The sequence below is a fragment of the Bremia lactucae genome, linkage group LG10, assembly GCF_004359215.1.
Source record: "Bremia lactucae strain SF5 linkage group LG10, whole genome shotgun sequence".
Taxonomy (NCBI): domain Eukaryota; phylum Oomycota; class Peronosporomycetes; order Peronosporales; family Peronosporaceae; genus Bremia; species Bremia lactucae.
The window spans coordinates 6,097,312-6,108,638 of record NC_090619.1 but is presented as its reverse complement, the minus strand read 5'-3'; the positions used below and the strand labels follow the sequence as shown (position 1 = coordinate 6,108,638).

Sequence of the window (11,327 nt, the reverse complement as noted above, 5' to 3'; positions counted from 1 at the left end):
GGGACCTCGCACTATTGGAAGCGGACTGAGCCACGCGGCAAATATGCGGGCTCAGTAATGAAAATTCTCCATCGCACTCACGTTCAGTGCCATCCTGCGAAAAGTATTTACACTCTTAGTTTTTCCATCGAATCAAAGAAGCGTTGGCACACGCACGTCATTTATGTGCGCTTCGATGCCAACATACTGGAGTCCTTTTTGCATGAAGGAAATAAGCGCACCGGGCGGAACCTCCGTGTTGATAACGCTTGACTTGGCCAACTGGCTTTCGTACGCAAACGTAAAGGCCGAGTGAAGAAAACCCGATTCCTGCAGATACCGATAGATGAGGAAATTCACCTCGTCCGAGGTAATCGCCATCGTTTTTGATCGGAAAAAATGAGGTATTCAAGCACAAATATGATTCCTAGCGTAGCGGTGGCGGTAGGCGATACGGCCCCCGCTAAAGCAGGGCAGAGCGGCAAGAAGTTGGGGCTGGACGTGCCTTAATAGTCAGTCTAATAACCACCCCCCTTGTAGTAGGCCTTATTGGCTGTTATTGCGGGCTATTTCAAAATACCGTTTTGGAAGATCCAGATTGGTTAATAACATTAACAGAAAATTTGTATGTGAAGTGCAGAAGATCGCCAGAAGATACGGCTCACAATCTTGAAAGAATTTACTTCGAGATAACTAGCGCATGTTTTTACCTACCCTCCTCGAGTCATATCTAATTAATACACTGAAGGCTACCTGATGGTTGTAATACATCTGAACCGCGCACAATGAGCAAGCTACGTCCTATTGTCGTATGCTCTAAGGAATATCACTCAAACAGTGATGCCGGGCGCGTAATAGGCATATATAAGTGGTAGCAGAGGGCAACTTAGGTTTATTAAAAAGCTTGCGTGCCAGGGCAGCGAAAACCCTACCTCTGATATCTTGCGGTGCTCGAGGATGCACAAGATTTTAAACGCCATGCCCTAATCTTGCAAGGCACGTCAAGTCAGCACCTGTTTTTATTCAAACGGATCATATTAGAATCGACATTGCGGTCATTCTGGTTCCTACAATTTCTTCTGTAGGGCTTGGGCCTCTTCGTGAGCCATTTCGTCCTCCTCCCCACAAATGGGAATCGCGAGAGCTTTGTCCAACCACTCTTTGGCCGTTGCATAGTCCTTTTTCTTACTAAAGACCTGTGCAATAAGCAGCGAGCGTTTTTTCCACGAGTCTGGAGAAAGCTCCTCGGACTTAAACAGATAGCTTAATGCTTCGTCATAAGAGGACTCGGGCGGTGTACCAAACAGCACTGCCGCCGCCTTGCGCTCTAGCCACGATAAATCCGCGATGGCAATGCACCACCGACCCAGCAGATAATATGGCGTCGGGTTCGACGGGTTAAGCTCCACTGCTTTTTCCCAGTGACTCTTGATCACGTACGAATTTGCAATCGATGTCTTTGAGCCCTCGTAATCTCCAATCGATGACAAGATGATTCCGTACCTACACAGTAAAACTCGATGACTCAAATGCGGCACGAATCATAAGCCTCATGCTACTACGCACCAGTTGTGAATTGCGGCCACGTCTTTAGTAAGATCAAGACCCTTTTGTATTATGTCTCGCGCATAGTACGTCAGCTCCTTCTTCTTGTCTGCACTAGTAGCTTTGAGATTGGCGACATCATAAGCAGCGCGAGTGAGACGCCAGATTACTCCGATATCTTCGGGATGAGAGGCATGCATTTGCTTGAGCTTGTTGAGCAGCTCGAAGCGGTCAAATGAGCTGTCATTGTACAGCTCCTCTGCCTTGACAGCATCTGCGGACTCCATTGCCAGTTTAGAGGTGCACGATGCCGATGCAACTGTTAGTACAGGAAGTGATATGAGCGCAATCAAGCGAACAACCCGAGGGGTTAAATGCTGATGAGGCTTGTGGGTCAGAAAGCTCTGGAATGAAACAAGCTGCTGGTAAGGATACGCGCGAACTGATCGGTGCAGAAGTGCAGCACCTGCCAAAACAATAAGTGAGTGCTGATGATCAACTAAACGACACCATAGTACATACGTCGCCACATGAAGATTGGTAAAATGGAAAGACCGTGATATGGTTTAACGTATTTATTCGAAGACTTTCTTCAATGTAATAATAAAACAGCAAGACATCACACATCTGCATTTTCTTCCAAAAAGCTTTTTAAATAAATCAATGTCGTTCGACATTTTGCTCTTTTTCAAACATAAGCTCGTTCCCTGTTTCCCATAATTTAATGCTCTTTTATTTCTTCTTATTGATTAGAGCACACGTACTGATCAAACGCAGACGTTTCAAAAGCAGGAGACCTTGGAGCAACACTTTCCGTTGCGTATCTAATTTGAAGCTTATAGAAAGTTCCAGTTCAAGGCCAACAAATTAAGCCTGGCGTTGGCGGTCCATTCTTGTTATAGATATCGAATTTTAATATTACATCAAAAAAATTAAATACAGTCCGTGTCATCAGATTCCAGTGATCTGAAAATTTACATTTTAAAAATGCCTGCTGATTTTCTTGTGACTTAGAGGATAGAATTTGCAAAAGGGAGTTGTCAAAATATGGAGCTCCAGTTACCTGGCAGGACTTTGCTCGCAGAGGCGTGTGAATTCAAGCTTTCCCATACTATAGTGGTCAAATTTGGCTCGGTTTACAATAGCAACGGCACTTACAATCTTTTGTTATCATTAATATTACTTATTTATTTAGAGAAGCAATGTATCGAAATATTTCAGAAATCCGCAACTAGCAGCCAGGGTATCACCAAGTCGTAACTCCGTGACCGGTTAAAATGTGCGCATGCGCTTTGGATCGATAGCGAAGGCAAAGTTGCAGATTGAATTACAGATTATCGAAAAGAAACACCTTTCAATCGCTAATAATATCATAATAATAATCAAGCAAAGAACATTACGAAACGGGCGCTTTCGGCTCTATTTTTAGTTGCGAGACGACGCGCGATAAGCAGATTCTGTAACTGATAAAACACAACTCTTTTGGTTTTTCTGTAATTATTTTAGTTGTTTTGCTACTAAAAGCACTGCATCAGTAATTGGTACGGTCTTATTAAACAGCCATACATTCACAGTCACATGATAAGAATGTGAAAACGCTAAGAAACTGTCAAATTTTTAGCGTTTAGTGTGTACCTGGCTTTAAAAGCGTTTGCGGATGCGACCATACCGCAGAGGAAGGGATACTGTTCTTTCACTGATTTTGCCAAACAAACTTCCTACAAATGATTTCAATTAATAATTTCCATTCCTTTTTCCTCTTCCTACGCAGTTGCGAATGCCAGCCTTACTGTTAACAAAAATTGTTAAATGCTTCAATAACGTGTTCGAGTTCATCATTGATCCTTATCATTACAAGAAGAAAAAATACAAAGTCGTCACCGCTCCATTCAGCCAGCCCTATCTTGAGCCTTCACGTTGGTTTTTGTCTGAAGAGGAGATGCTGCGTTCTCGTAATGGATCGGCACGTAATAATATGCAGCTATATACCACTGGCAACGTCGTGGAGCTTTACGTTGCTACGGCTGGCTATTTTGCCGACCTAGCTGACGATATAATGACAGTAAGCAATGGGGATATTATCTACATTACCGGATGGGGAACTTCAAACATCCCATTTAAGCCGCTAGAAAGTGGCACAAAGCTATGTGACCTAGCTGAAAAGGCTGTAAAGCAAGGCGCCGACTGGCGTATGCTTGTCTGGTCCAACATTCCTGAACGCAAGCAAAATCACGAGGTGCGTGATCTCATCAATGCACTACCATTACCGAAGAATTATGGTCCAGCACGCTTTGTGTACGATGATCGCCTACCATTTCCAACGTCATCACATCACCAGAAGTCGGTAATTATCCGAAGGGGTCGTGATCTTGTGGCCTATGTGGGCGGAGTGGACTTGACCACAGACCGCTGGGATACTCTTGAACACGACCAAGCCCACCTGCGGGACCGTACGGGTATAAAGGCTCGTTGGGACGGCTGGTTGGATGCACATGCGCGCATTAAGGGTCCCGCCACAAAGGATGTAGCTCAAAACTTCTTGGATCGCTGGAATGCAACGCACAAACCGTCGCAAGATTTGATCGATGATCTACTGGACTTTGAAAACCCCAAGTTCTCCAACCTTCCTTCTATCGATGAAAGACCACTTAACGCCTTTGAAAAAGGGACCCATGCCGTTGAATTGTGCCGAACCTTTAGCCCGGATTATAAGCGCTATGAGTTTGCTCCGCTAGGCGAGCAGTCAATTTTTCACGCGCGCTTAAAAGCCATTTCCAATGCACGAAATTATATTTTCATACAAGACCAATACTTCATCCTTGTTCCAGAGCTTTTGAAGGCCATTTTGAAAATAATGCCGAATATTCAGCGGCTTATCGTCATCATGCAGCGCACTGTCGAGGCTGAATACACTGGCTACGCTAAGTATCTTTATGACATGGTATCTCCCATTCAAAAGAGATACCCCCACAAATTCAAGCTATACACGACAAAGAAAGCTCGTCAGCTCTATATTCACAGTAAGCTGGTGATCGTCGACGACGTTTATGTGTCCCTAGGTTCGGCCAATTGGAATCGCCGCAGCATGACGAGTGACTCTGAGATTGGAATTAACATTGTGGACGCGGAGGTAGTGCAGTCGCCAGATCACATCACAGTGAACAAGTTGGCGCGCGACTATCGGATCCAAAAGTTTATGGAAGCGACAAAACTTACATATACTGAGCTGGACGCGATGACGTTTTTGAAGGCTTGTGACGCGTTGGAGGCTGCAGCTCAAGGCGGCGGCACCAGTCTCATTGAGCCGTATGCTGTTTATTTCAAACCGCAATTTGCATTTGCTTCGAATGGTCTACGCCAATTTATTGACCCTGATGTCGTCCCAGATAACGAACGGTTGATTAAAATAATGCAGCATTTTGGGTGAAGGTTTTAAAAATCTAGTTGAGGTTTGCCTAATTTTGCACAGCTTTAACAGTCATTAACATTTTTTGTGTTAAATTGCAAATTTAAATTTATCACGAGTTAAGTAAGAATTTCATCTGCCACTTGGGTGTGGTGCTCACTTCGGTTGGGGAACCTTTGTTGTGGTACATTTACTAGTGTGTAAAGTTATCTTTTGTTCTATTTAAAATAGTTAATCACTAATCCCCCATTTATTATGGGTAACATGTGGCAGCCCAAAATCTATGTAATTTAGCTAGTGTAAGGTTTTTTATTTTTATAAAGTTCAGGTCCGCCTACACATTAAATTCATCATTTCCCAGGGACCAGAGGTTTTGGATGCAAGGTGGGAAAGGGTGTAATGGGGCACACATCGGTTTTAGAACCGTTGTTGTGGTACATTTACTTTATGGGTAAAATACCCTTTTTCCTATTCTAAAATAATTAAATACTTATATCCCATTTATTATGGGTGAAAAATGTGGTCGCCGCCAGATAGCGGCTGAATCTATTTCTAAATTAGCTAGGGTAAGTTCTAGATTAAATAATTATATATAGTGCAGTTCTCTTTTGATCTTAAAGCGTTAAGCGCCTTCCTTAGGCTAGCGTATTGATCTATAAGAGATAGAAGCTTTTCTAAGGTATATACTCCTGGTCACTAGTTGCCACTTGGTTTTACGAACCCCTGAATCCCTTGACTAGGGGATTCTTCAAGCTTTAATAGCTTGTACGATTCCTGAGTTGCTAAACCCATTAGTTCTATAGAACTTAGAGACTCTCGGAGTCTATAAGTCTTCCTCTAACTTAAGGAGCGAGGTAGCTCCACAACACCGGTACATAATAATACAATTTATTAGTGCAGTTGCGCCAAGACCGCTTGATAATTACAAGGATATGTACATTAGTCTCATAGGACGCAAAAGCAAATAATTCGATGGCAATCACTTTCCGGTGGTTTATAGAAAAAAAAGATTGCAACTTCAGAGTTGCAAGCGCTCTTCTAAAAACGTAACAGGTGCAGCTGTGACCTGAGCGATGACCCGAACAAAGATTTGGTTATTGAGATTTTTAATTATCCAATTCGCTTCGGTCTCCGATACTTAACCATGCAAGAAGTCGAGGTCTTTTACCAGGTACGCATCGTCCATGTGAGTTGAAGATGGACACCCGTCGCAACATTCGAATAGTTACAGTAGTAAGCAGCAAAGAGACTTTCTTCACACACCGAGTAACAACATTCGCTTCATTTCCTGTTTGAGGTTGGAACCTTAACAGATAACAATTCGGCTGTGTTTTTTATTTCCCTCGTCTCATGACAATTAAGGGTGAGTTACAGACTCTTAGCACCTCCCTCGACGATAAGGAAATGGTGGACTTTAAAAGTTACTCTCCATCAGAGGATGAGGAGAAAGAGCGTCGTTCTTACACGCCTTTTCCTCCGGATGAACGTCGGGGGGGGGGGCGAATACGTTCCCAGAACGTGGTGCCGCTGATGTCTTAACTGCATTGAGCAGGACACAGGCCTTGAGTCCAACATAATTACGAATCCGCTTGATATAGAGCGAGAACGGGCAACCATCATCGAGGAACAAGCTCGTCGTCGAGCTACCGAAATAGCGAAAGCTAAAGCTCATAGTGAATATAGATTCACTCCGCTTAGTGCGGACGAGCGTCCTTAAAAGAGATAGCGGGTCACAGTTGGCCATCTAGACCACCGGCGACACGGCGAGAACGCCGGAAGAGATCGCTGCTTGCGACGCTCTTCATGAGCGCTACCTTACGCCAAAGGTAATGACGCGAGGTCAGTTGGTGACGCGTGTACGTGATCAAGCCCGTGGGACTTCGGTGACCTACATGAGACAAATTCCGATCGTTTTTGTTTGAGAACTGGGTAAACCGGGCCCGCCGCCACCGTAATATTTAGAATATCAGAGATTCTGCGGATGTGGTTGATGTACGTTTGTAACGGAAGCTTCCCTTCAATTTCGCCAAGCTTAAGGCGGCCAAAGACCAGTTACGTTCGGCATTACCACAAAACAAAGAAGGTTTGCCGATATTTCAGTGCTTCGGTTGACCGTACAACCATGGATCGAAGCGGCACTGAGGCTATAAATCCACCCAATCCCATGTCTAGTGGTGGAAGCGTCGTTTAACGCCAGTTGACCCTGAGCTTGGCGCTCAAAAACGTCAACGGCGTACGGGCAATCTTGCCGAAGAGGTATTTCAAACTCCCAAGAATTATCCGAAGAGTTGTACCCAAACCACTTCACCAGATACCCTTGCAACGACGTCGCTTTAAGAGCTTCTTCACGTGAAACAGAAGGTTCCCTCGCTCATTAGGCAACGCGGGAGAGAGCAAAAAATTCGGCCGAAGCATATGATGCTTTAAAGCACGAGGTGCAACGTCTTCGCGAGGGCTTTGCTCGGATTGAGGGCGATTTTGACGCGGTCGAAAAACCGTCTTTAAACGTTGAAATGTTAACAACCTCGTTTAGGCGGCCAGCTGGACATCCTGGCGAGGATGCAGCAATCTGCGGCACGGCTGCTTGTCTCGGCGCAAGTGCTTTTAAGTACAGGTTGGAAGGATCCCGATATGCTTAATCAAGCCGACGTTAAACAATGGGTGTGTACGCAGCTTGGGAGGAAAGTTTAGCGTGCAAGCTATGCCCTCCTTAGCCACGACCGTAAAAGGTCCAATAAAGCGCGGGCGCAATTTGGTCTCAAAAAGACCGCACAAACCAAGTTTGTAGATTGGTTTGTAGCGTGTAGCAAAACTTGGTCTCCGATCGCATAAAAATCAAAACACTTCTGCCTTTGGCATCCGCTTGTTCTTTCTGTTTGTCTTGGCTATCAGCCATTGTTTCACGAACATGTCTTAAGACACTAATTCGCGTTGCGAGAAATTTGCTTACTTGTTTCCGAATGGCAGCAGGGCAAGCCTATCGGCTAATTCCCCCCCACCAAGCCGTGGACCATGGAGTGGTTCGATTTTTGCCATCGGCAGTGCCCTGTTGCAAATAGATAATGAAGGGTGTAATTTCGTTCGAGTCTAGACAGCTCAAAGCTGCGAAAAAGAACACATACCTCCCGAAAAAGAATTACTTGCAATGAAGTATGCTCTTGTCAAATTTAGAGTTCATCTGCTAGGCTTTAAGCCGTTTGTGATATATACAGATCACGCGTCTTTATGCAATGCGACTAAGTCGCCATAGATATCACTCCATTTCTTACTTACTTCTTACATCTCTCACAGGCTCGATGGCTTTCCTTTTTCGCCGAATACAATTTCGAGGTGAAACATGAGCCTGGCATGCAGAATGATTTAGCTGATGCGTTATGACGCTGGCCGTATTATGACCTCGCCCATTTAACGAATATAACGTCACATATTACTAGATTAATCCGATCGGCTTTCGCCAAGGATGAACAGTGTTTAGCTCTGCGACGAGCTCTTCAAAGCAATAAGCTTAAAATATCGGACATTTAATTGTCGGCACGTTTGCATGCAAGCTTACATCGATTTTCTATCGATAACGGCCTACTGCTTCATTGCACGGATGCTGCGGATACTCCGCGCATCGTTGAATCTCATGATGAGGATTTAAAGTATTGAATCGTCTACGAGATGCATGATACTGTGTTGGTGGCCATCTCAGTAGAGAAAAGACATACGGCTCTGTGAGCCAAATTTATTGGGGGCTTAAGCTCTACAAATGGGAAAGATCATCGTAACGAAGCTGTCAAGACCAGTGCGAGAACTCGCAACGAGTTATTTTGAAGATGTATTCGTCCATAGCCGGGCCATGGACGGAAACGCAGGGCGTGAAGAACGTTACCACCACATTTAATCGCACGATGATGTATGTGCTGCGACCACTCCGCGAGTTTGCGCTGAGCTTATCGACCGTCACCGCTAACGCGCGGCGACGGTATCGCTCGTGATCAAGATTCCCCCTTAAATAATAAAGAGCATGTTCAAATCACGATGTTGAATTTGGCTCGTCAAACGAGGCGAACATTTGCACATGCGAAACTTGCCAGCGGGTTAGTCCCTCAGCTCATGCTTCTGCGCACCTGGCCAGTCTGCCCGTACCCACAGGGTGTTGGGAGTCCATTAGTATAGATTTTGTGTTTGGCCTACCGGAATATCTATAATTCGACCGATGACACAGGCATAGTGGTCTTTGTTGACCAGTTAAGCAAATGGCTCATTTAGCGGCTGTGCCGGATACCATTGATGGTGAAGGTACAGCAAGGCTTTCATTGATCGTGTGTTTCGCGAACACAATTCGCCTGTGGCAATTGGCTCTGATCGAGACCCGTTTCATGAGTAAATTTCGGAAATCGATTTTCCGAGTGCTTGGCACCAGATTGAACATGTCCACAGCGGACCAGCCGCACACGGATAGTCTAACTGAACGTGTCAATCGCGTCATTGAAAATGTTCTGCGCAGTGTGTGCTGAATCACTAAGAGCTGGCGCACAATGCTCCCGGTAGTGGAGTTTGCGACATTGCCTTTAGAGGCTATACTCCGTTCTACGTTTATGGTCTCATACACCTAAGCGTTCCGTTAACGGTTGAGTCATAGACGACGCTAAAAGGCAAATTTGGAATTGGCAGAGCCAGAAATGGGGCATGGATAAGACTATCATTACTGCTTTTAATGCATCATTCTCGGTGCTAGTCTAGCACCAACCCGTGTCCTTAAATAAGGAGATTAAATAATGGGCTAGCCATATCAGCGTAATTCTCGCTATATCTGTGCAAATAGTTGGCGAGGCTCAACCACCTACGTAAATCCTTTTGGTTTTACAAGGTGGTTAGGCCTCGTCTAGGAACCGGCCAATCAACTTTGGCTTTTACCTAAAGGAGGTCCGCGCTTAAGTCTCGCTAATCAATAAAAGTACCCTAAGAAGGGAACTTCTTCTGCGCCAAAAATGCTTGTAGATGCATTGGCATATAATTTATCTTTACACATATACGCGAGAACTAATCGCAAATGGTCGATGAGGTTTTTGACGTCCGACCGACCCCTTTCCGCGCGACCATAGACAAAAATATCATCAAAATAGGTCTGAGCATAACCTCGATAAGGGCGAAAATGTGCGATTAAATGTAGCCGGGGGAGAGCTCATGTTGCTGCGGCGTTGAAGAGCCCTTCTGGCATAACCAACCACTCTCATAGCATACCTCTTGGAGTGCTAACTGCTGTCAGCGGGACATCACTAGTTCGCATGAGCAGTTGGTAATAACTATCGACTATGTCAAGCGCACTTCACATCGTACATCCTTTCTAGGAATGGGGGTTTGTACTGGTATAGTGACAGCACTGATCTTATTATCAGAATGTACAATGCGCCTTTTACCATTTAGTTTTTGACACAAAATGTCGTTGTCGAATGGGTAAATTTTACTATCGCGTACCATTCCGGCCTCGTGCTTATACACGGAAGAAATCGCCAATGAAGTCACACTTTTCGTTGATAAAGGCCATTATCGTGTAACACACCACATCTTGGAATTCCTTAACTAAGTGATAGAATGGTTCCGTGGGATCTTTAACGATCGATGATCCACTCCGCATACTAAGTGCAGCTTTTGTATCCTTCAGGACGGCTTAAAGAGTTTACCTCAATATTCGGTCGAATAAATACCATCTCAGGTACGTCACCAGCCTTTAAGGCTCGTCCAAACTCATCAACAGACATTTCGTCTAGCTCTAAAAGAGCATGAAACGAAGGGGTTGCGCCAAGGCTAACTTCTCCCTCGATGTTACCGGTCACACCATTTACAAGCGTATGCAACTGCTCACTCGTATCTGTTTTGGGACGTTATAAACACTTCGCGTCTCAGCGTTGCGACAATACGCCTCTTAAAGGCTGCGACATCCATGTTCCCATTTTTTTTACCTTTATTGGCTATAGACCAGAGCTTATGTACAATCTGACATTCGACGAGGAGTTAGGTAACTCAAATTCCTTGTCTAGTGATCGTTTAACGTGGCCATTCGGGTCACCCCCCCCGGATACACGATTACGTGTATTAGGAGGATTTGATTCGAAAGCCCTGGTAACTTGCCAAAAATGTCACGACTGACACTCGGTATGGTGACACCTTAGCCGACAACACTCAATGGATATTACACCCTTGATGACTCGGCTCTAGGCTACAATGCTTTCAGCATTCAGTGATTCTTTATTGCAACGAGTGTCACTTGAAAGAGTACGTGCCGTTCCACCCTTTTCCTGCGTTGGGCTCAAGATTAGTGTTTTTAACATTGGAGGCCATTAACTCATACATTCCAACGTCTAGCACACTGATAGATTCGGTCAATGATTCGAGCCAATAGCGCTTTTGT

The 11,327-nt window shown here is 44.8% G+C and overlaps 2 protein-coding genes across 2 annotated transcripts; one reads left to right on the top strand and one right to left on the bottom strand.

Annotated features, from left to right (window-relative positions):
* Positions 1-840: 840 nt before the first annotated feature.
* CCR75_002577 (uncharacterized protein) lies at positions 841-2,156 on the bottom strand. The gene is made up of 2 exons (XM_067960674.1): positions 1,546-2,156; positions 841-1,482 (listed from the first exon to the last, which is right to left on the bottom strand). The coding sequence occupies exons 1-2, from the start codon at positions 1,809-1,811 to the stop codon at positions 1,047-1,049; spliced, it is 702 nt and encodes a 233-aa protein (XP_067819096.1). The 5' UTR covers positions 1,812-2,156; the 3' UTR covers positions 841-1,046.
* A 1,307-nt stretch (positions 2,157-3,463) lies between these two features.
* CCR75_002578 (uncharacterized protein) lies at positions 3,464-4,951 on the top strand (the record flags this gene model as incomplete). Its single annotated transcript, XM_067960675.1, has 1 exon — positions 3,464-4,951. One exon carries the CDS (start codon positions 3,464-3,466, stop codon positions 4,949-4,951), a length of 1,488 nt encoding a protein of 495 aa, XP_067819093.1.
* Positions 4,952-11,327: the final 6,376 nt, after the last annotated feature.